The sequence below is a fragment of the Rissa tridactyla genome, chromosome 9 (genome assembly GCF_028500815.1).
Source record: "Rissa tridactyla isolate bRisTri1 chromosome 9, bRisTri1.patW.cur.20221130, whole genome shotgun sequence".
Lineage (NCBI taxonomy): Eukaryota > Metazoa > Chordata > Aves > Charadriiformes > Laridae > Rissa > Rissa tridactyla.
Window position 1 is genome coordinate 8887440 of NC_071474.1, and position 25433 is coordinate 8912872.

Sequence of the window (25433 nt, forward strand, 5' to 3'; positions counted from 1 at the left end):
CCGATAGTTTTTCAAATGCCCCTCTCTTCAGCTACCTCCTGCTGCCCTACCACTGGGAACACGGCTTTGAAAGTCCCCTCCTGCTATAAAAGGACAGCTAGAAGAGGAGAGGAACTCCAGAAATGAGTGCTGAGGAGCCACGAGTATTTTTTGGGAGCCACGAGCAGGTGATGCTGCAGTGAATGTGGGATGAGCCGTCCGGGAGCAGCACAGTGGGTGGCAGGGCTGGGGCTGCCGGAGGCATCTCGGAGGCTTGTGGGCATGGTGGGAGCAGCAGCACACTGGAAGAACTGCTGAGGGCAAGGAGGAGCTGCAGAAGAGTATATGCAGAAAGGACAGCTTGATGTCTTATTTAAAGAGCCCACAGACGGGTTTACCCCAGGAAATTACCTGGTGGTGACAACAGATGTTGACAGCAGGTGAAGCTGAGCCAGGACTGAGAAGGTTAGCTAAAAACAGCAAAGCAGGACAAACAATAGCTTCTAAAACTGTGCTGGACAGTTTGTACCAGTCATGCCTCTCAGTTACACCATATTTAGCCACAGCTGATACCTGTGGTCATCAAAGGTAAACAATCCTATGTGAGAAGTGAAGGATATATTACTATCTCATTACTGCCACTTTTTTCAAATACAATAATGGCCTCCAAAGAAATCTCTGTGAAGGTGATGCTTAAAAAATGGACAGCCAACATCTTTATTTCACTGGCTCTTTGTCCATCCTACTATATAGGACACGTCTTGGTATGTCCTATATAATACGTACACCTCCCTCCCTTCCTTTCTCCATCCCACATGGTTATAGTCCAGAAGAAAGAACTATCAACACACTTGAGACTAACAAGAGGGGTACTAGTACATTTAGTTGTGTCAAGAAACCTCCAGGGAATACGAGAGGGGTCTGCCCACCTTTTCTTGGAGAACTGGGTTTAATACAGCTTTATAGAAAGGCCATAAAATTGGGTGGATCCCCTGTCAGAAGACTGTTGGATTGGTTTTTTTCTATTATGGAGTCATGGAAGCTTTTGCCAACAGGGGTAAGAAAATCACCTCTTTGGCTTCCTCTGCTGAAATGCCTCCTTCTGTCCCAAGACCGCCTGGCTGTGGCACTGCTCCACTGGAAGGACTGACACAAAAACATCAGAGCTATGCAACTTCTCTAACAAAATCTGTTGCCTTTCTGAGTTAACAGCAAACGGCAACAACTTGCTATAGACTGCAAAGAGGGTCTGTAATGGCAAAACGCAAATATCCCTACTTCAAATTTGTTCTGCCACAGACACAAAACAAAAGCTAGAAAACCAGTGACGGGAGGAAAGGGACAATATTTGGTGATCGGAGAGGGAAGGCGGTTGCTGCAGACCCCTGAGCAGCAGGTCTGTGTGCTGGGGAGCACCCAGCCTTGCCACGCACACAACCTCCAGCCCCTGCATACACCAGCCCTAGGGATGCCGTGCTCCCTGGAGAGCAATGCCTGTATTTCTCCATGGCAGGATCTTTTCAGACTCCCTTTTCTTTCAGCCAGGACGCCACGATTGCTGTCTCCCCTGGAGCAGGCAGCAGGGCAAGTTGTTGCACCACCAGCAATGGTCTTACATGCGGGGGCTCCGGGAGGCATGTGCAGCCATCACAACACATGCCACCCCTAGTCCAGGTGGTAGGCGTTGATCCCAGTGTTCCCCTTGCCACACCAGTTAATTATAGTCCAGTAAAATTCTCTCTCTTTTCTGGGAAGCCCACAAAGGTCTAACAATGCTTGAGGGAATTTATTTATTGTGCTTTTCTCTAGGAAACTGTGTCTAAAGTGAGCCTCTTCCATTTTACTGCTTTTCCAATTTCTGCAGTTAAACTGGGAAAAGTCCGTCTGAGTGTCTCTTAAAGACTCCCAGCATCCCTGGCCTCCAGTGCAGGAGCAACCACCTCCTGCTTTGGGCTGGGTGAACCATGCCACAGTAAAAACTGGTACTTGCTGAGGGATGCCAGGCACTCCTGCACCACTGACCCTCTCTGATCCCCTTGTAGCCCCATTCCCCAGAGTTTCCAAGCAGTAGATAGCTGACCTGATAAAGAAACCCAAAGTTTCTCTTTCCATATGCCCCCTTAGGCATCTTGAGTACCTGTTTGTTAGGTATAAGCTCCTTCGTCCCAAAAGCCAGCTTTCTTTGGGACAAAAAGGGATTTTGCTGCCTATGACATGCAGAGAAGGGAGCTCGTAGCTGCTTGCTTCATAGCTGCATGAGAAGGAAAAGCTGGCAGCTAAATGCAGCTGGAAGATGTAAGGCTGCAATCCCAGGGATCACACATCTGGAAAGTTTCTTTTCCTTCACAAAGGCCAAAGATAATATAACAACACGCTTTCTTCTCCAGTGACACCGGGACAGGACGTGGCCTCCCAGGAGTGTTTCTCAGACATGTGCCAGGGGAAAGCTGCGACATGGGGATGAGGGGGCACATGGCTTCGGCATGATATCAACCTTAGGACCACACCGTTGTGTGAAGCAATTCCACAAGGCATTGGCAGCGTGCACGAGACATCCCTCTTAGACAACAGGAGAGCTTGGTTTGGACCATACAGTTTGGGAGGTCAATTAGAGCAGAGAGGGAGGCTATGCCTCAGCTGTAACATCTACTTCCTCTAAGAATAATGTTGCTGGTTCTGCCAGGAAAAAAAGATGGGTCAATTTTCTGATCTTGTGAAATACTTCAAAAGCATGGTCTCTCACGCTTTATTTTTAGACTGCCTTCCTCCAGTCACGAAGCTAAGGCACTGTCCTTAACACTGCATCTCCAATCTGCGCTAAACGTCGTTTCAGCCCAATGCACGGTTCCATTCCGGTAGGCAGAGTTCAATCTGCTGCTGCTGGGAGGTTACTGGGGCCCAGCAAGACAGGGTACCACAAGAGGGTCCCAGGGTAATCAAAGCCGGTCCCCCTTGAACATGAGCCTAAGGAGCTCTGCAAAGCTAGAGCAGCATCAGCCTTCACTCATCCTGCCTTGCCAAGGATGCCATCTACCCAGAACCCGAGACAGGGACTGAGCTATAAAATCATATTCAATCTACCCACAACTATGCTAAAATGAGGAAGGGAACCAATGCAGGGATGTTCCCAGCTCACCAGTGCCCTGGGAACATCCAAAGGGAGCTGCAGACAGGTTGGCACTGCTTGGTAGAGGAAAGAAGAAATCTCCCGGGTCCTTGCCCATAGCTCTTCTGGTGTCGGGGATTGCTTAGAAATGAAAACCTCAGGGAAGGACCTGTGTTTCCTGGTCAGAAACTGACTGTGATGGTGGAAAAATAATCACGGAGTGTATCCCGACCACATACCTACACCTGCTGTGCTCAGGCTTCTTGTTCCTCCTGCAATCATGTTCACACTTAGCAGTCAAAACAGGAAAATATCAAGGGTCCAATTTTCTAAATACTGGGAAATAAAACTACTAATTATTTCAAGAGGTAAGTACCACTCCACTTGCACGCAAGTTTTAGAGCGTAATTTCTGTATCGTGGGAGAACAGCACCACAAACATCCTCCCACGTTGCTCCCTGCCCCTCAGCACTAGCGGATTCCGGGCACACAAATGATCTGCCTCACGCTGATGAAACGCTTGAATGATGACTGTGGGGGGCCTCCAGCAATTTGCATCTCTCTAGAGGCAGGGAAGCCAATTATGGCACTTCGTCAGGCCTTGCCTGGCTTCTTGAGTAGCGTGGTGCCACAGGTTAGGATATTGTGTATCTCAGTCAACATCTCTGTCTGATGCGGCTTAGGGAACAAGGACCAGGGATGGACTCCACAGGCACTGCCTGAGATGCCTCCAACATTTCTCAGCTCTTTTGTGAACATAGGAATGAGAACTAGAGATCAGTAAATTCCCAGGATACCCATCAGACCAAGGATTCCAGCAAGTTTCTGAAAGGAATATTTTGGTTCTAGTGCTATCGAAGCAGGAGCTGGGTGACATGGGGAGTGATGGCTAGGGGCCTTCCTGCTTCAGCAGAGCATGACTTTGCTGGGTGGATGGGACTTGGAGTTGCTGACAGCCACGGCTTCGCATCCTTCTACCCCTGCTGGGCAGAGAGGGATTGCAGCCACCCTTCCTGCAGCTTCAATCTTGCTGGGGCGGGAGAAGAAAAGTTTGGTTTCCATAGCTCACAGGGACCACCCCTGGGACTACCCAAGAGAAAATACGGGGGTAGAGCTAATAAAGTACCAAATCTAGTGAGGACCATCATCTCTTACAAGTTGTCCTTGGAACAACTGGTTCTCATTACCCAACCCACCAGCATCCACGTGGCAGCAGTGTCACTGGCGCACCACAGATCTATAACAAGCCCCACCAAGGCTGTGGAGCACCTGTACGGTATCTCCTTCACACATACCTCAGGAACTTGTTCAGGTCCCCATGCTTCATGTACTCAAAGACCATGATGAGCGGATCACCGTCACCACACACGCCATAAAACTTGACGATGTGTTCATGCTGCAGGTTGGTGAGCAGCTCTGCTTCCCTCTGGAAATCCTTGCGGGCTGCCAAGGTGGGGTCTTTCAGCGCCTGAAAGAAGGGGCACAGATACACACAGGGTGGGCTCAGGTGCGGGAAAAACCAGAACAAAGGGGTCGCAACATCGCAGAAGAGCTGATGAGGAAGGGACTGGAGAGGAACCACTGCCACTGGCCCGGTTGCACTCGGAGGGCTGGTGGTAGGTGCTGGTGGCACCATTTTGTTCATGTAGTTACCGGCCCAGCGAGTTCCCCAACTCTTTTCCCAGGCAGGAGCAAACATGCCTCAGAGGGTAATAGCTTCCAATTATTCCCAGCTTGGGCCAGGATTTGTACTGGTGACCTAGGGGTGAATGGCTTCATATCTCATTATTATTAAATTCCTGAGCCAGCCAGTCCTTGCTATCTGTCTTTTATTTTGAAATAGCTGACTACACTGCCTTTATTCAGAAGATGGATTTGCCTGGCTGTGCAGTTATTGTGTGGATTTTTCAAACTGCCTCTGAAGAAGGACACTGTCAAGTCTTTTCACATAATTTTTAAAATCGTGTTTTTATTCCCTGCTGTTTATAACAGCTCCTCTGGCAGACTGATGCTGAAATCGGTATCCTTATTGAGAATATCTCATCTTCCACGTTGCCGTTGCAGGGGAGCTTGCAGGCTCCAGGCCGCGTGGACCAGCCTGACGTCGCAGGGTTGCTGTGAAGATGTTGCCATGGGTGCAGCTGGGGATCAGGGAGGGTTCCGCAGGGTTGGAGTCTGGATTGTCCACGCATTGTGCTGCAGTTGCATTGGAAAGCTAGTCTGAAAGCAGCGCGTTGTCATCCCAGGGTGTCAAGGGAGGGCACCTTAGTGAAAAAGTTGAAGTCCAGAACGTTTAACAAGATGGGATGGCCATGAGAATCAGCACGGTCTTTGCACACATTTAAGGAAACGAAGAGGCAATTCTGGTTTTGAGTTGCTGGGTGTCAGTTATATTCTCCCCACCTCCCACATGCCAGGACTGTTTAGTACCAGTTCTGGCTTTAACGGTGCAGCCTAACAGGAGCCGAAAAGGATTCAAGGCAACTTGATTCAGTTATCCCCAGATTCAGCCTGATGCGCACCCGTTCCCCCTGAGCGGTGGGGGACACTAGGTAGCTCTCCCCACACCTACACACAAATACACCTGTCCCCTTTTCCCCACGCCTCCCATCTCCCCGTGGAGGCAGGAGAGGTGGCATCAGCAGGTGCAGGCTCCAATTTATGTGCAAAAAGGGATGTTAAGCATCAGAAAGCTGTGCATAAAGGGGCTGAGCACAGTACTAATGCACCTCCAGCTGGTCCGTGGCACTGCTGGGTGTGACGCCATGCACAGCGAGGCACCGAGTCCTCCAGAGTAGCTGCTTTTCCCCTGGGAGCGGATCGGCTGCGAGGTTTTTACCCAAGCCTCAGGACACTGCCTCATCTCCTCGCTTCTGCCCCCAAACTGCTAGTCACATGGCACAATTTTATTTTAATTCTACGTCCTCTGGGATAGCTTGACTAGAGATATTTAGATGGATGTTAGTTACACGGTGCAGATGGCAAAGCATCCATCCTTATCTCAGGCACCCAATTACTTTTAGTCATTTAATATCTTTATAATGTTGATGCTACCCTATTTCTCCCCAGGAAAACAGTCCCCTTCCCCATCGCTCTTTTCTCTCCCTTTTTCCTGCGTTTGCATGTAATATTTCAAGCTGCAGTGAGCTTAAGTTTCCTCTCCTTCACACACAATCATTTCTACTAGGTGTTAGGACTGTAAGTTTGTAAATTTCACACACCAAAAAAGAGGAAAAAAAAAAAGATATTACAATAACACATTACTAAGGTTGCGCAGCCAAGCATTTAGAAATATGGGAAACAGGAGCTGGAAGTGGTAGAAGACGGAAAGAAGACCAGGAGCGGAGGAAGAGAAGTCTCAGCAAAACCACTGAAATGCCTCTCCTAGGAAGGTTTGGGGTGGATTGTATTTGTGCCTCCGTCACACGATTCCCGCGTGACATTTGGCAAGTCACTCAGCATCTGCAGGTTGCAGCCGTTTTCATGAAGTGTCCGTTGTCCCAATATTACCTGAGAAATCCTCGCTGATGTGGCAGCAGGGCCAGGTCTGCAGAAGCTCCACGTGTTCATTGCTGTGGCAGGGCTCAACATGGGTCTGGTACCTGCTGTCCGCGGGGCTGGAAAGGCAGGTCAGTAACTCCATCCTCCACTTAGGTGGATCCTTTCACCTCAGCTTCCCTGCTTTTCCATCTGCCTTCTGCAAGAAATGGGGGTGATACTCCCCCAGTATGTCGCTGGGAGGCTGTGAAGACGAGCACGCTCACACGTAGGGAGCTCTCAGACACAGGAGTGATCATCACAACGAAGCAGTCCACCGAGAAATGAAAAATACGTGTTCGGAGGACGTGCCCCGAATACCAGCCCTTCCAGCGTTTCAAGTACTTGACTTTGTAATCTCAACACACTTTGCCGAAAACAGTTTTTGTGTATTTCTCAGGATGTTTTTAGAAGCAAGCTGAATAAAACAGGAAGCTTGTCCATGCCATCACATCAAAACTCAGCTTATCTGCGGGGCTGCAACCTTTAGATCCGCTGAAAATCTGAGTCATTTAACCGAGTGAGTAACACAGCCACGTTCTCTCAGGGAGAGAGTCCCTGAGAGCAGAGCAGAGGCGGCCTCTGGGCTGTGGGCTCAGCTGCCCTAAGCAGCGTGTCCTGCTGCTGCCTTGAGCTGCAGTGACCAGGGAGGTAATTCTCAGCCTCTGTCAGGAGCATGAGACCTTCAGGAAACGCAGCCAAATCTCAATTTAAGATGTAATGCCTTTTTTCCTTTTCCTTTTTCCCCCCCACCCTTAAGACTTATAATGTGGCCCAAATTAGAGGGATTTCTCCTCACTCCCCTGCCGGAGCTGGCAAGAAGCCAGATTTGAAGGCCCTGCTCCAAAGCTGGATCTGTATGATCTCGCAGAATGAAAGGCACCCTGGAGATGTAAGCTCATAGTAGCAATTAACAGAAACAAGTTCGGATGCTGTTTCTGCCTACATGCAAATGAAACTCAGTGGAGACTTGAGAGACAGGATTGCGTAAGGGACGGCTGACACTGACAGGCAGGTACCAGCCAGATAATCAGGTAATTAATCATATGGGTAGCTGTGCTACCTCAGCTTTAACCAGAGGTGAAAGGTGCAATCTTGCGGTTCACACTCAGAGCGTAAGGGGAACAAAAAAAAGGCTTGAACTGCCAATGATTAAAACAATTCTCGAGTAACTGGATGCCTCCAGCGTCCTGGAGAGAGTGCTGGAACCTTTTTTCCTGTAGAGCATCGGTTCAAATGCAGATCTTCTTCCAGAGGTTTAGGAGGCATCATTTAACTCCCAGGGATTAGACCTTGTGTGTCTGCCAACTGGTGCCACTTGAGAGGAGGGCGCTTTTCTGCACCGAGTGGTCTCTTCTGCCCAGAGCCAGGCTGATGGGGCACAGCTCACACGAGGACCCTCACAAGGATGCAAACAGCACAGCACAAGCCAAGCTGAACTTGTGCTGGCTCAAAACCACCAAAATAGGAGCGATGTGTGGCTGGGCAAGCCGGAGCCAGGTGGAGTCGAGCTGGGTTGCTTTGCCCATCTTGCATCAAATTGGTTAGCTGTGCTTAAAGTGTTCATTTTTGCTGATGCCTTTTTTTTTCGTGTTGTTGTTTCAGCTTCTGCATGTTCCACAAAGAGATAAAATCCATAAAGAGAAGAGCTCCGGGCCCTTGCAGAGGGAAGGTGGGCTCCACACTGCGCTGCTGCAGCTGCACGGGAGCTCAGAGCTTCCAGACCAGCTTCTCCTCCTCCTCTGTCTCCTGGCTGCGTCGGCAGGAAGAGAGGCTTTGGCATTGGTGAGAACAGACGACCTTGAGGCGAAACACTGAAACTTTGTGTGACTAAGTGGATTTACCACAATCTCCGGCATCAGATAAATCTCCGTCCCTGGCCCCCAGCCCTCCCTTGCTTCCCTTTCCCACGCAGGCTCATCCAGTCTCGCTCCGCTGGCCAGCCCCTGCCCTCCTCTCTGCCACTCGCCCTTGGGATTTACCTTCACTGCCACCAGCATTTTGTCGTTGGTGGGGCTGAGGTTGTAACACTCGGCCAAGAACACCTTCCCAAAGGCACCTTCTCCCAGCTCCCTCTTCAAAACGATGTCTCTCCTCTTAATATGCTGGACATCTGTTGGAGGGAGGGGAGGAAAAGGGAGAGGGTTGAGGGAAGAATGAATCAGGGTTAATTCAGGGAATGGAAAACAACTAATTCAATTTTCTAGCAAGCTGCGAAGGATCTGAAATTGCTTTGCAAAAATATCTACAGGGATCTTTTTACCCACCCACAGAACGCAGCCATCTCTGGGACGGAGCTAGTCTCATGCAAAACATCTGCGAGGAAAGTACTTGAGGTTTATCACGTTTTCACTACAAGCTCGCAGCAAGCTTGTCCTCAGGGAGAGGAACCTTTGGGGCAGAATCTGCTACAAAGACCTGAATCTCTTTGGAATGATCCTGGAAATAATTCATCTCCTGCGAGGTGTAGCAAAGGTCACATACCTGCCAGGCCAGGCGAGATTAGAAGGTCCTGTTGAGTTTTGCATTTCAGTCAGGACCAGTTTAAACCCAAACTCGGGCAGATTTTTGATGCTAACCCTTGGCAAGTCAAAGCATTCCCAAGAGGAGGACGACCACTGACCCCCATGCACCTTAGGGCCCCAGCAGCAGCTGGTTGGAAGTGCCGAGTGCTGCCCCGCAGCAGGACTCTAACCCTGCAGCCATCTCCTGCATGACTGTTCCCTCAGAAACAAAGTCATCCCAGGATAAAGTCACTGGCACAACAGACAAACGCAACCCATTAGTTTCAATGATCCTTTCCACTGACATTTAGGACAGTGAGGACTGACAGAGAATAGCACCCGAGGTTTCAGGAAGAATCCAAAGAGCAATAGCTATTAGTTTAATAAAGGTACAAAGGACTATGAAGATTGGTCTGCTCAGCTAACAGGGTCACTCATAAGGGCTAGATCTACCCAGGGACTAGTCACCTAGAAGGGTAGGTAAGTGACTAGCAGGACCTCCACAAATGCTGGGTCCTGATTAAACGTCACTGGTTGCTGAGAGTACTTGGGGGGTCTCCATACTCTCTTTGGGGGACAACACTAGGACACAGATACTTTCTGCCAAAGCTCTAAGTACCTTTCTGGCATCACTGTGCCCATACAGCTCCTCTGGCAATACAAAGAGGAGCATTGTCTGGAGGCACAGTACCCAAAACTTCATCTCTCTAAACTGCCCGTCACTGGAGCTTACTGCCTTCCTTGAGAACTGTGGTAGCACAGAACACCCCCAGCTTCAGCCTGATGGTCATGGCAGGGCCCTGAGAGCTACACACTTTTCTCCAGTGCTTGGTGAGCAAAAGCTGATGCGTTAGAGGTCTCCTCAAGCAGAGGCGTTAGATGGGACAGTACCTTCTTTCCAGTCCTACCCCAGGGCGTTCATAACTTGGCCCTGCATCTGTTTGCTCACAAGCTGGACAGCTTTTGTGTCTTTTCCATCTTTTCCACGTGCCACAGGAGATGCACAAGTATGCACCCCTTTGCTCAGATGCGTTTCTCTTGAGGCACCGCCGATGCAACAGGTGGAGGTGACCAATACCGGGTTTCAAACTGGCTGCAGGGAAGTATCACCAACAGCGATCACCATCTGCCACCAGGTCCTACCACCCAAGTAGGCACCTGCATCCACCCAAGGGAGCATATGACCCAAAACTACACAGGTACCACTTAACGCATCAAAAGGCCAATGGATTGGAAGACTAATATCCTAATGGCTTTCATACAATTAAGCTTTTTAATTAGGAGCTCAGAGGCAGGTTTAAAGAGCTGCCATCTCTGGCCCTTTTGCTTGTTTGGGAAGATGGATGCTGCGAGATCGCATAAGCAATGGGCCTTGTAATGAACGAGGCCACTATAGAGAATTCCCGTTGACCTTTTCATTAATTGTTCAATAGACTGAAAACTTTTAGTTACCAATATTAATAATATTAGTAACATTAAGGCACAGGATGGTAGGCACATCCAAAATGACTTTGGTTTTAAATTTGCAGTGACAGCCAGGGAGAACAAATCACATGTGGACTTTGCCTTCGCCACCTGGTTTAGTTGAGTATTTAAGGAGTACCTTGAGAAATCTGAAATACTATGTGTTGAAATGTTAAGTGGTGCACTTAGGTGAGGAAAGTTCTAATCTAAGAAAAGCTCAAATGACACCTATTTACTTAATAGAGTAGAGGAAGAGGGTTTTTTCCTCTTTTTCTTGGCAAGCATTTCTATAACACTCATCACTACAGTACCTAGGATTTACCGTATTGACAAACTGCGTATTTGCATTCTTGGTCTCCTGAATAGCAGCAGTCAAGAAAGCTGCAGGGAAATAATCTTGTATTAAGAAGAGCCCAAGGACACTTTAAAAAACTCAGAATCCCAACAGAAACGTCGCAATTGCAATCCCATTGTCCCATTTTGTGTGAGACGAAGTTAAAAAGGAAACTGTCTCAGAATAAGCAGCAATACTATTTGAGATTATTTACGCTTCTGATGAGTAAGCGGTGACACCATGAGAACTGAAGCAAACCTTTCTCTCTGCACTCCCCAGGGTCTTCCCCAAAATTTTCAGCTCCCAATTCTTCCTCCCAACAACATCTTAATAAATGATCAGACGTTTCTGAGAACTGGCATCCAGACTGTGTAATTATGTCTACATTATTAAAATAATATCCCATCTGTCTTCAAGACCAGATTTCGCAGCAAGTTGTTAAGGTCACCTGAGAAGCTTCAGGGAAAATTTATATGAAGAATTAAAGAAGATATTGTGGCAGACGGAGTTGAACTGAGGGAGGAGCGATCCTTTTGAGGTAGCGGGCTCACGTAGTACTGCTGGATTCCAAGTAAACTTGGATGGTTAAAAGAAAAGGTTGATGAAGTTAAGCAGTTTGACAGCAACCGGACAATCTTAACGTACAGTCAGAAAAGTACTTTTGCTGATCACAATTTCAACGTCGAATGGCTATAAATTTTGCTTCATAGTATTTTAGGCACAAATGGAATAATGAGTGAGTTATAATAAAGTGAGTTATAATAAATTGCTTTTTCACACGCTATCGGCTTAAAATGTTGAAGTTTACCTCAAATTCTTCCATTCACGGTGAGATCAGCACTATGATTAATTCTACATTACTATTAAATATGGGCTTGAAACAGAAAGCAATGACAGACCGCCCTGGCACTGTGTGTTATTGTGCTAACCTTGCATCTCGTTGCTTGTCTGTCCTGGCTGTAACTCATAAGGAAGGCCGAGTAGCCACGAAAGATGCTGTGCTGCAAGGGCACCCGGGAGGTTCATCTGCATAAATCTGTTTACCTCCTCCCGGAGAAAGCTGGGCCCTGTCTGATAAACAGCTGGTGTTTATTTGTTTTAGGCAGGCAGCGGTGTGCTAATCTGTCTCGGCTGTGTTGCAGTCAGCCCTGCCGACAAGGTGTACGCAAACTGTCTTCCCATAAGTACCACTCTCTTTTTTTTTTTTTCTTTTTTTTTTTTCCCTCCCCCCCTGTACCATTAACTTACAAAAACAAGCCAACAAGATAATTCAAAAGAAGAATCTATGCAGGAGCCACAGCAAGACCTGATGGGAAAATAACCAGACTTGACAGCGTGATGGGAACTCATTCAAGGCTGTGCTGTATCTGCAGGAAGGATGTGAGCGCACAACACTGAAGTAATTCCAGTTTTAAATGAAACATCTTGCAGCCCTTGTTTTGGGATTGCTACGTTGCTGCACGACGTAGGAGAGTTGGGCAGATTCCCTACCTTCCTTCTTGTCCATCAAGATTTAACGCATGGAGAAGGAGCTCTTGCCTTCACTGTTGCTCTGAATAACACATGAACCACATCGGAAAACACCCGACCCGCAGCTGGTTGGAAATGCCCCGTGACTTCAGTTCAGTGGTAGTAGCAGGTGGATAACCTGCAGCATCAGCAAGAGGGTACGTCTGGTACGCTGCACTCACCTTTACAGGTTGCTTCCAGGGCTGAAAGCTTTCCTTTTCTCTGGAAGAGCCAAGGCAGAAGGGTTGCTGCTTTGGATCTGCGATGGGATCTTACCTAACCTCCTCTGAACCTTTTGCAGGATGGCTGACTTGATCTGTGCTTCAAGTGCACTCAGTCAGAAAAGTGGCTGTCTAAAAACAGCAACTTCTTCCTCCCCGTGTTTGCTCCCATGTGCCCCTGAGTCATGTCTGCTCCTCTACTCGACACAAACGTATTCTAGCTTGCTAACCTTGTGAACGCAGCACAGCCGTGGGATATAGGGGAAGAAGAGGGAAGAAGATTAATTCTGCTTTTCTCATACATCAATCTACCATGTCCTGATGGGTCACTTCTGCACTGGCCCCTGGGACAAAGCCTGGAAAAGCCAGAACTTTTTCGCTTAAATCACCGATTCAGTGAGTCTTCACCCATCTTTTACGCTCATATTGCAGAATCTCTCTTGCTTGTGAGAACGTCAAGGCAAAAAGACCCTGACTCAACTTCGAAATCCCAGGTAGAGCATATCGAGCTGATAACAGACTGTATACAATGAAAATGCCCTTTTCCTAATAACCACCAGATTGCAATCACAGAAGCAGAAACGGGGAAGTTGCATGGTTACCTTTCATGAATCTAATTTTCCAATAATTGTCTCATTTCTAAAGCAGTCCTGGGGGTCGAGTGAGGAAGAGACGGGTTCAGTGACACTGCAGATTCTGCATTTCAGATTCCCGTCACAGCCAGCATCCTTAAAACCATGATTTTATAATACTTTTGAAACCTGGATGCACATGATTATGTTTGGACACAAACGACTACAGTGGGAGGTAAATGGACAAATCAAACTCCAGAGTAAACCACGAGCAGTGTCAGCACTTAAGTTACAACAAAACGCAAAGCTACTTCTTAAGGTGGATCATTTACACCAGGAAATTAATTCCTCACATCTCCCTCCCACATACAGCGGTCTGTCTGGCTGCTGTATTTCTAGTGGGTTTCCTGTCCTTGGACTCTTAATTCACAAACAACATATAGCTCACTAGGGAAACAGAGCAAAATTACAGAAATTTCTCCTTTTACTTTTGCCACCCTGCTGCTATAGCAGCTTTCTCTTCTAGCCTAGAAAAGACCAATATCAATTTTCTATCAGTTTCTTCTCCTCCGCACATGTGGCCCTGTTTTCCCTAGAGGTATGTCCTTTCCTGCACCTCTCCATCACCTGCTCCTCCCTCCCTTCGCTTTGTCATGTCACAGCATTTCTGCTCTCCTTTTCTTCTTTATTTCTTGCCCCTCTTGCTGTTCAATCCCTGTTTTAAAACTGCCTTCTTTTAGATGTGTTTCTAGGGTACCCTGATTCGAGTTTGATCTTGAGCTCTTTGTGGTAATGGCCTTGATTTTCATAAGCTTCTAAAGACTCATTTGCATCAACAACACTTTATAAATGATAACAACAATGACATTTTTTCAGTAGTGGCTGAGTCATTTGCTGTAACGACTAATTTATGCCAAAGAATTGTCTCTTTTTTCTTTATACATAAGTTGTCCACAAAAAGGTAGCAAAGTTCTCAGTTAGTCGATATGATTCATTCACTTCTTTCTTGACTCATTGCTAAAATAATTCTTATGAATAAACCCTGCATAGCCTCCCTGCTCCGTGACAATTAAAATCCAATAAACAAAGCTCATAATTTACACTGGAAATCTTGTCATTAAGTCATGTTACTACCAAACAGAGCGCCTTTCATGTCAGGCAGTCAATTGCAACCTGGATGTCAACCAAACGTGTTGATGAGTTACCCGATGTACCTGATCAGAGCAAAGTGTGCAGATCAGGTAGGACCAGATCAAAAAGCCTTGCCACCGGAGGGCTGATAAGTCATTCTCTCACAGACTTGTCTCGTAGTGAGACAAGATAATGCATAGGCTAGCTGCACAGAGTCTGAGTCTCCTTCCTGGCATGGTGCAAATCCATCAAAGTCAACGAAGGATATTGATTTCAATTGTGGACTGCTGTGAAGTACACGTAAACAAAGGGAGAATCACTCCCACATCATTTTAAAAAATGGAGACATAAACAGGCTGTTGCTTATCTCCATATGGACTCTGAGTAGGTAGGCCCTCCATTTCTGGTGGCTTCTGTCCCAGCTCCAACATGAGCCACCTCTGGGAAAAGGCCCAGATACAGGTTTTGACAGCTCGATGCAGTGCTCAGATGCTGGTTCTTCGCCAAGTTCCTCCATTACAGCACCCTTCAATGACTCAGCTTCAAAAGTCATGATTATAAGCACCAAGGCAGTTCTGATGGTCCTTTCAAAAAGACCCCAAATCACAGAGGTTTGCGTAAAGCATAACTGAATCTCTGGGAACTTCGTGGAGTGGGCACAGTCCTTGGCTGAGCCACCTGGGCTCCAACAAATGTGTGCACCAAGGTCCTTCTCCCACGCCCTTCTTTGCAGGCCCTGTGGACAAGACCACCTTGCTCAGACCTTTCTCTTCACTTTGGGGGAAGTATTTCAATGTTACTAATTCTGCATGACAGCTCTCATTCATAGCCATTTGTGTGTCCACACAGAAAAATATAATGAGAGACTTTCTCACATCTTCCATCCATCCATCTCTCCTTTGGCCTTGATGGAAACAACCTGAAATTCAAAGGATGCCCTCCCTTCTACAGTGTTACCCTTCTCTTTGCATCCCTTCTAAGGCTTTTTGATTTCCAGCAAACCAATACACATCATTGGTTTTACAGCCTCTCTTCAAATTGTTTTTTATCTTTCATACCTTGCCAAGATGCTGTCCACTTCCATCCAGGCACAGCCCCTGGTGCTTGACTATACACTATGTTATCAAACACTCGATCACACTCCTTCATAAAGACCTTAAAAGACAATGACTTTATGTTTCTGCAATTGTGTGCATTTTCTTGCCATCCCTTTCATTCCTTGTGAGCAGATGCAAGGCACGAGTGCAGGTCCCAGATGTGAAGGAGACATTAGTGCCCAGCTGACCCAGCAGACCTGAAGCTAATGCACTACATGCTGCTAAATGGACCTTGGTAAAAAATAGCACACCTAGCTGGATATTCTGGGCTAAAAAAAAATTATCCAAGAATACTAATCTGCAGCAGGAGCTGTCGTTCAGTGTGATCGGGGTCAAGAAAACAGGAGAACAGAAGAACAACCTCGGGAAGCCAGAACTCTGATGCTCTGAAAATACTTTACATCCACCACTTCCAAACACACCTCCAGCGATCAGGACATCATCAGCTCCTCTGGCTTTTGTTGTTGCAACAGCAGGTGGAGGGGAAGCCCTCACCCAAAGAGCTGCCTTTCACTCGCCAGCAAACTCCAGCCAGCCTTGATCGAGGGAGAGCTGCGTTTCTGCAAAACAGCCCTCCAGCTCCACAGAGTGATTTGATTAGCGGCACGGAGCGCCAGGATTAGCACCCGCTGAGCTGCCGTAACTTGAGCTGCTGCTTCTCCGCTGCAGCACCAGCTCCGGTATCAGCCACACAGCAACCACCGGCAACGACAGCCGACACGTACAATGCCCTCGGAGATAAAGGTAAGCGTAAAGGGAGCGCGCCTGGGTGCGTGTGTAAAGGAGGCGAGAGAAAGGCAAAGCACGGTCACCCCTTAGACCAACAACTCTGTAGATGAGAGCCCGGAGCCTGCCGGACTCCCTCACAACATCACACTGAAAACCATTTGGAAGCAGGTGACATCACCTGGTGTGACATACCTGCAAAGTTTAAACCCAAACCAAAGCAAACTCTCATTTTCCCCATGCAAAAAATCTGAAAGATAATAATGTTAGAACGTGCTTGGCGCCACTGCAAAAACACTTTTAAAGGAAAAACTTCCGTCACAGCTTAAATCTCCTATAAAAACAAAACACGATTTCATCCATTTCAGTCCCATAAAGCTGAGTACAAACCACCTGGTAATTATTTCATGAAGAGAGCAGTATAACGTGTCCCATGGCTACTGGGTGCTGAGCAGTCTCAGCTGGGAAGCACAACACCGCGGAGTCCTGCAGAAGCACAGCCATCCTGGGGAGATCCCAAAGAAGAGGAGCTACAGCAAGAGGAAGGCTCCCGCACAACACCCCCAGCAAATGTTTGCCAATGACTAGAGCAGCAAAGAAAGAAGCCTCCAGCACATCTGGGCCTTGCACAGCAGCCGCTCTTGCCTTTAAGATAGAATCCATCTCCTCCTCCTCTTCTTGCAGGTTTGGGACTTACTGAAATGACTAAAGGAAGACCTCGTCATATCAATAGGACCCTTCCTTGATCCAAGAAGGTAAATCCCCTCACCTACGCAGTTGTCAATAGTTAAAATGTCCTTTAGTATGGAGGCCTGGAAGGCTTCCCAAAGGAAATCTAATGTTTGCGCGGCTCCCTGCAGCCGCTGGGGTTGGGGTTCAGGAACAGGAATGCCCTGTAAGCGGGTTCCAGCTGTGCCCCGACCCATGTGCTGTGGCAACATCAGTGCAGAGGGTCTCCACCTCTGCCCAACCTGCTTGTGTCTGAGATGCATGTCAAGGTCCCATCAGGTCAGGACGGACACCACAGTCCCCCTCACTGCTGCCACCTCTGCAAAGCCTGGGTACGCGTCTGCCCCATGCCTGCTCATGCCTCTCTATTCACCAATTCCTCCTCAGCTACTAAACCCCAGCTGGCTCCTGAGGGGGCACGAAACACTGCTAACCAAAACCTTATTAACATTCCAGACAAAAGACTTAAAAACAGACCAAAGATTCCCATCATCTCCCACACTCTCTCAAATAATTCCTGGCTGACACTAGGCTGCAAAGCCAAACTGCCTCTTCCAGCTTCAGCAGTCTCTCTCCTTAGACATCCAGCATCAATTTCACATCCCAAGGAGATACTCAGGCTCTGACTTTTTGTATACAAGGGTTAACCCCAGAACTGGGCTCTTCTGAGGAGGAAGACTAAGCCCAACGAGAGACAGGTAGAGGAGGAAGTGGAGAGGGCTGCAGAGGTCCTTCCACTGGGTGAAATGCCCAAGAACCCCATGGCAAAGTATCATAAAAGGGACCTTACACAAAGCATCGTCCTCACCGACTCATTGGTACGCTCCAGCAGCTCTTGGAAACAGGGATTGGGATTCTTGGCAGGGTGGGAGGAAAAGGGAGAGGGAGAGGGGAAGGGAGTCTTTCGGGTGAACATGTTTTCTTTCCACCAGCCAGGCCCCGAGGTCCCCTGCTGCCAAAGCACTCAGAATAAAACATTAATTCAATACCACACATTTAATTACACATTATTTGAAAGTGAATTTATTTAACGGAGGAAAATAGTCTTCAGAGAGCATCTGCCTCCCTCAGACTCATGTGTCTGCAGGGAGGGGGCTTGGAGAGGAGATAGGAGGAATAATGGTTTGTTTTACATCAGCAGCTATTGCTGTTCAGTTTATCCCTTCAAAAGGGGAGATTTTAAAGAGATAGAGCTGTGTTTTACAGGAACTTACCGGCTGATTTGATTTTCCAGCTAGTTTTCACTTGATTGGAAAGCGCTGCTGCAGACAGCTATCACTTGTCTTTCTTTTTTATTATTTTTCCGAGGGAAGGGAGGGATTACTGGTGGAGGGATGGAGGAGGATTGGCCACCCCTCGAGGGACCACGCAGTAGTCAGATTTCAGGCTTAAGGCTTTAACAACGCAGTAATCAGACACTTAACGGCATCCTATTGCCGAGATGGATAATCACAAGAAAGCTGGAAGCAACCGGGTCTCAGCAGCAGCCTCGCAGCTTTGAGACTGTCTCCCAGCAGGAACGCGGAGGCTTACCTTCTGCCCCCGAGGTCTCAGAGGCTCTTGGCTATCGGCTCCCCCAGCCTGCGAGTTCATTGCCATGGCTCTGCCAGAAGCCCGTCGGCCCCTGTTTCCAGGCAGCGTCGAGCCTCATATTTCCCCAGTCAAAGCTCCACTGCAGAGAGATGGGGATGGACTCCAGTACCCGGCACAGGCAGCCCCTCCTCGGCTGCGTGTGAACCATGCTGAGCTGCTGCAAGGCCAAAAAAGAGCTGCCGGGTCCTTTGTAGGAAGGAGTTTGCTCGCCGTAAACTCAGCCTGAGCTTTTTCCTTTGCTGTCCTCTGGGTTTTGGCAGCCCTGCAACGTCCCAGCAGGAGGATGTCACTCAGAGCTGGGTTAATTGGCTCATGCCATGCCATGAGCCTTTCTCCCAGCCCTCCTCCCTGCACTGGGTCTTCCTCCCACTCCTTAATTTGGGAGCAGCACCAAAAAAAAACCAAAACCCCTCTGTCATCTTTGCAGCAGCCTTGATTAGACTGCAATCCCCTCCCGGAGTGATGGGCAGACATGAAAGTGTGCCGGGCATCCCCGCTGCTGGCACCTGGTGCTCCCTCCAATGGGTAACAGGAGAGCTCAGCCCAGCTAGTACTTACCCCCAGAGCGGGGTACGTCTCTGACCGACAGACGTCCCATAGTCAATCTATTGCCCTTTCTGGCCTCACCAGCCAGATCCTGCTGGTGCCACCCAGGTCCCAGCAGTCAACCTCAGAGCCATGCTGCAGTTTGCTTTCACACCTGGGTAGATACTGCAGCACTGGGTCCAGGTCACAGCGTTAAGCTTTTCCTTGCAATTTTGAGGAATTAGGAGGGGTTTGACGCTACTGTTTCAATGTTGTTCAGTTGAGGGATCCAGCCACAGGCATATGCTGCTTCTGAATAGTCAGACTCTGCTGTCATTGTCTTCCTAATGCCTTCTTATCTTAATGTGCCCCCGCCATAAATGCTAAAAAATTCCAGATATATTGAGTATGTTCTGGGGACTATGTGACTGTTAGAAGGGTGGTGTTGAAGAAAGAGGTATGGTTTAGAAGTAGTTTGAGCACTGAACCACAGCTGTGGTCCCTGGTGAGGAACCCACTCTGAACAGAGTAAGAAGTGGTCCCAGAGTTGGGTGCAGGATGAAGTAGTATTTTTAGGAGAAGCGCAGTTCCCTCCAGATGTGGAAGTGTGAAAAGACTTTCAGAAAAATCTGTAGCAACAGAATTTCTGGACCGTCTCAAAGCAGGAAATCTGGTGAGAGGGCCTGGTCTTCTGCATTTTCCAGCTAGAGCTCCAGGCAAGTTGGAAATGCTTCCGATTGTTGCCAGCCTCACCATCATCACAAAGGAAAAGGACAATTTTGGAAAAAACATAGCCTCTTCTGCTTTTTTTTTTCTTTTCCTTTTGCTTCTGGGATCTCTAGGTACCTATGTCTTTTCTTGCCCCATGAGCAGTCATTCTCCCACCAACTTCCTAGCAGCCTAACTCATGGAACAAGAAAATTCCAGAAGCGAGGCCATATGGAGTGAAAACATGAGGTGTTGAAAGACAGATCTCAGGCTCAAGTTATGATTTCATTAGAAAGCCTCTCTCCAATTTGCCCAATTTCCATCTCTCCCCTTCCTTCCCACCTCCTCCGACTCCTTTTCTCTCAGGACCGACACAGGAGGTGCGCTTACGTCTATGGCTTGATGAGGTGTTCCCTTGGACTCATGTTTTCCTAACACCCCAAACGGACCTTGCTCCGTCTTTGTTTCTGCCTGAGGTTTCCTTGGCTTTCTCCCTACTTGTTCTGTCTGCATAACCCCGTCCCTTTTTTCATCTTGCCAACTTCTCCTGCAGAAGGAAACCCCTGAAGGAGGAGTAACGTGAGACAGCTCTGCCTGCTGAGCTCTAAAATTACTGTGGTTTGGGTGATTTCGGCAATTGTTATGAGGCAGCAAATTATGCAGAGAGGAATAAAGAGAAGGATGGATCATACAAAGGAATTAGCTAATCTGATGGGGATAGCAGCTGGTCCTCGTTTAGCTCTCCAGGTCTGTGCATAGTTGGGCCTTCCTGTAACTCCTTTCATCTATGTCTGAGTCACAAGTAGGATGCAACGAATATTGCTCTGGTGCTCCTGTGATTCTTCACACAAAGAGAAATCCACCTTTCATCTCAGGTCCCCCTCGCTGCTGAAAATGAGCAGGGTGGCTCTAGATGAGCGACAGGAGCCCAGCAGTACCCAGGGTCCATCATGTAGAAAAGGACCTCAGAAAGGTCACATGGCTTGGCCATGTGTCGACTGCAGAGCTGCTCCATGGTGGGATCCAACTCATTTCACACACACCTTTCCTCTCCTTGGCAGAACCAGAGTGCTTTGAGGAGTGAGAAGTGAACGCGAAAAAGTCCTCCTTGGACAAGGCTTTGGAAATCCCTCATCACCAGGAGTTCAGGACTATTTAAGGAACCACATGCTCTTGTTAGGACACTACCCTTCCTTCCCTGATGGTACTATTTTATCGTATCCTCGCCGTGTCCTGCCTTTATTATGATTATAAATGAGAATCCGTCTTGGTTTATTGTCTCTGACACTCACAGCTTAGGGAGAACTGGGGGTAATAAAACACTGTGTGTTTGTCCATTTGTTTGTCTGTCATCTTTCAGCGATGCCCCATGCCATTATGAGCCAGATGGTCGGGGTGAATCTTCGCAGAAAAACATCACAAACTTCACTGCGAGCAAGAGGGGAAAAAAAAAAAATAAAAAATCCTACAGTTTTCTCCTGTGGCAAAACATCAGTGTCTGCACCAGGGGAAAAATACCCAGTTAATTCTTCTTAAGGGCCCTGGTGAGACTCGAGAAAACATTCTGCAGTGCTGGTAGCCTCAGAAGACATGATTAATTGCAGATGGTGAAAAGGTGCATGTTCAGCTTTAACCGAACTATGTGTGAGGACTGGATGATTGCAAAGTTGGTATTCAAGACACATGGGGAAGGCAACCTACCAGGATCTTCAGCTACAAGATCATATATATATATATATATATACACTCTTATATATATATCATACATGGCTTAACAGCTTAAATTTAAATGCGTATACTGGAGTTTTACAGCAAGAACATACGGCCAGTGGAAAGGACCAAAATGCGCAAGACTGCTGAGAAAAGAGGGAAAGGGAAATAACGTTTTGCAGTTCGCTGAGGATGCAGAGGAATAAAAAGGACCTCCCAAAGCTGGCAACAGCATTTTGTAGATTAATATAAGCGGGTCATGCTGCAGAGCCCAGAGTAGGGTATAATGGTGGAAAGATCTGCGATATGCCATTAGCTGTTTCTCTTCGCTAGCCTAGGACAGGTCTCATTTCATCAGAAAATATTTTGAAAAAGGGTATATACGTTGCTTTCCTGAATTGTCCTAATTGGAGGGCCAGCATTAGATACTGGGATGGTAACATGGAAAAATCAGAGCCCAGCTTCCACTAATCTAATCCATCAGTCTGCCTGCAAACCCTGTTTCATTATAGCAATCTGAGCTTGGAAAGTGACCCCAAATTCAGCTTGTATTAGAAAGGTCACCTTGATGTCTTCTCTTTATCAATCAGAGTTTAAATCAAGTCCCTTAACCTTTTCTCAGGGCAGAGATTTTTCAAGCAGGTAACAAGCAAACCTACCCAGAACAACATCTGAGTGCAGATGAGCACCCAAAATTCAAAACTTCCCTCAGACTTCTTGCATTTACCCAGCCAGGCTTCGATTCTCCTGCAAACAGAGCTCCCATCAAGTCATCCAAGGTCTCCAGACTCGAAACTGGAATTGAAGAAAAAGCAGACAAAATTAAAAAATAATGAAGGAAAGAATAATTACCGAGCTGTTCAAAATCACATCTTCATTTCTGGAAGGAGTTCAATGAAGGAAAAGATTCCTATGCTGTCCAGCTTGCTTCATTTATCCTTTCTTCATAGATGGCACTGTATCTCCGTTGCATAAATTGCAGTCTCCCCGTGCCATGTCTCCTCCAGTGTGGGTATATTCCCAGGGCTGCTCATGGTATTGCAGGAGGGTCAAAGACGTCCTCCTTCTCCCTCTGGTTCTCTCCTCTCAATTGGGTTTCCTCTCTCAAACACCTCCCAAATCATGAGAGGCACGGGGCACGTTTGGGACTTCGGTATTGTCAGCGCTGGTGAAAAACCACCCACGTCCGTGGTGTTACAGCAGGGATGACTTTGGCTCCTGCTTTCAGTGTTTCCTTGTGGATCGTTAGCAGACATTATGAAAAAGGCAGATGATTAAGGCTGACCTCCAGGACACATCACTTTCAACCTCTTTCCAATTGGAAACACTTTTAGCAATAGCTCCTTTCTGTCTCATGCTCTTGGGGCAGATTTCCATGCAGGCTTTTATTTTAAATCCTACGCCAGTTCTTCTACCCCCAGTCATTAATCTCTGGTGCTGGTCCTTGTCAAATACTTGCTGAAAATCTCAGTGCACTATATCCACCGAATTTCCCTTATATATAGTGGCAGTTAGCTCCTCGGGGAACGCCAGCAGATTAGTTGAGTGTGACCTCCCACTACTTCAAGCCGCATAAGTTTGGCCTTCACAGAGCGTTGCTTTTCCAGGTGTTCTCCCACAACATCCCTTAAAGTTTAAGATTTCCAAGAAACTTCCCAGAGCAAACATTAAACTTACTGGTCTGTCTCTTGTCCCCGTTATGTCCACCACCTTCCAACTCTCTTCCACCTGCCCCATTTCAGACACGTAATTTAAAATGTCAGTGAAGAGCTGTGTACGTTACGGGAAGTGCTCTCCATCTGTAGAGGATGCTCACCTTGTCCCGTGCCCTTGAACAGCTGGCCACCGACATGGGGATGTCTTTCTCTTCATCCTCTATAAAGTTGGATGCAATTTTGGCAGACGAAAAATATTTAATAATCCTTCTCTCCTCTTATCACTGATATAAGCTGGCTTTTGTTCTCTGTCGCGAGTCTAAGTTCTCCATATATCACTCTCAAGATAAGCACTTTCTCCTCTGTATCCTCTGTACCAGCTCACTGTTCTCAAAATTCCAAACCCCTCCTTGCTGTGAGGCCAGTTTTGTTGTCTCTCAGAGATACTTTGGTGTAAAAGGACCTTGCCGTCTGAAATACATCCTCAGCATCCCATACGGCTGCTGCTTTCCATCCCTTTTTTCTCTCTGGCTTTCTTCTTCCTTCCCTCTCCTTTCACTGCGATACTTCAGCAGTGCCCTATCACAGTCTCTGTCTCTTGCTTAGCCAGCCTGGCGCACGTCAGTCCTTTCACCCCTTCTTTTCTTGTCTTTTTTTTTCAGTAGACTTGAATGATTAGGGCAGCCTTCCCAACCGTATCTTAAAAGACCTGCATTAAAGCCCAGCCAGCTTTCTCCAGCTCATTTTGCATTCCCCGTAAGCCTGCTCGCCGAGAGGCCGGTGGCTTTGTACGGCTGCCCTTTCTGCAGACCCTCCTCAGCACTTCAGCTCTGCAGGGAATATAATCACTGCATCCTAGATGCTCTTCAATTTCAAGTGTATTTATTACAGCTGCTCAATTTCCTTTAATCTGTCATTTCTCCTTCTCCTCCCCCCACGATTGCTTTCTTTTCACTGAACTATAAGTGCACTGAAGGAGGCTTTTACCTCTGACCCTCGCTGCCCGCTCCAGCCCCATCCCTGCACTGACTCACGCTGGGTGCCTTGTGCACTGATTATCGCTCGTTACCGTCTGGCTTAACGAATGCGCCGGGCCCTTAGCAAACAAGTGCAAATGTCGCAGACAGCACGCTCCCACTGGTGACCCCTCGGGACTAATTGAGGGAGAGAAGACAACACTTTCATGCACAAATTGCCTGTATCGTCAGCACCGAGATGGAAATAAAGACCGAGAAACTCTCCCAGGCCTGTCTGAGAGAAGGAAACCTTAATGACAGATAGTGCCCGTGTCTGCCACAGTCTTGTAAAATAACGTACTTCTCGGGGGGGTTGAATTATGTTTTTATGTAGGGGATGCGTGTCCTTTCAGCAGCAAGGTTGAGCGTAAAACCACAAGCATCTCTTCAGAGCCGGAGCTGAAACAGCTGGAGAAGCCCCAGTTGATAGGAAAGACATCAACATGCCTTCCCGTATGTTAAGCTGTGTGAGCACGCACACACTCTGAGGTTTAATTGGTGTATTAATGTATTAAAGCACTGACACAAACAAACAGGGACCGCTTTCATAAGCTACAAAATCCTTGAGTACATTGTAATTAGCTGGGCTTGTTAAACCACTTAATAAGGAATAGATAGCATGTGTCTGATGCCCCCCGCGCCTTGGCTCAGTGAGGAAGACAGGCAAGTGCTTAAATATGAAATGAGTTCAGTTCTTAGGTGAACTCTTAAGAAATATCATTTCATTCCCTGTCACAGGGAACTTCTGCCCAGGGCAGACACAGCTGAGACCAGTGCCAGGGTCACAGGTTTCTCTGGTCACAGTCCCCGTCCTTCCCCTGGGGTCCTGCTCCCTGTCTGGCCATGCGCTCCCGCGTGCTTCTGTAGGAACTGCAATAGCCTGGGGAAGGCAACACGCTTGCCTCAGTTTCCCTCCCTGCAAATGGCCTCCAAACTATACCTTTAGCAAGTCTTATTGACTATTGCTTGCAAAAGTGCTCTGAAAACCTTCAAATAGGACAGATACAGAAAAAGGGAAGCAACACAGCAAGACAAAACACCGTGTAGACAGCACTTCTCGGCAGATCCCAAAGCTTTAGAGACTAACTGTAGATTCACAGGAGTCCTTTCTCCTCTCCAATCCTTTCCTCTCAACTCACTACACGATTTCACAGGAGCAATCTCACCCCTCAGCCTTGACTGGAAGGGGCTGGGGGGAAATGCTTACCCAGGCCCTTTATTTGGGGACCAAACCTGGAACCTGTTGGACTAGAGACTGTGTGAAGGTGCCTAAGGATATGCCTGATACACTTAGAGAAGAGGAAAGAGCTGCCACAT

At 47.6% G+C, this 25433-nt stretch overlaps 1 protein-coding gene across 3 annotated transcripts in view; it reads right to left on the minus strand.

Annotated features, from left to right (window-relative positions):
* The window catches only part of NTRK3 (neurotrophic receptor tyrosine kinase 3), a 228694-nt gene that overhangs the window by 44239 nt on the left and 159022 nt on the right, over positions 1-25433 (minus strand). For all 3 annotated transcript variants that reach the window (XM_054214890.1, XM_054214889.1, XM_054214891.1), the window contains 2 exons: positions 8605-8735; positions 4381-4553 (listed from right to left, as the gene is read on the minus strand). In XM_054214890.1, coding sequence (XP_054070865.1) covers positions 4381-4553; positions 8605-8735 — 304 coding nt within the window. The remainder of the gene's footprint in view (positions 1-4380; positions 4554-8604; positions 8736-25433) is intronic.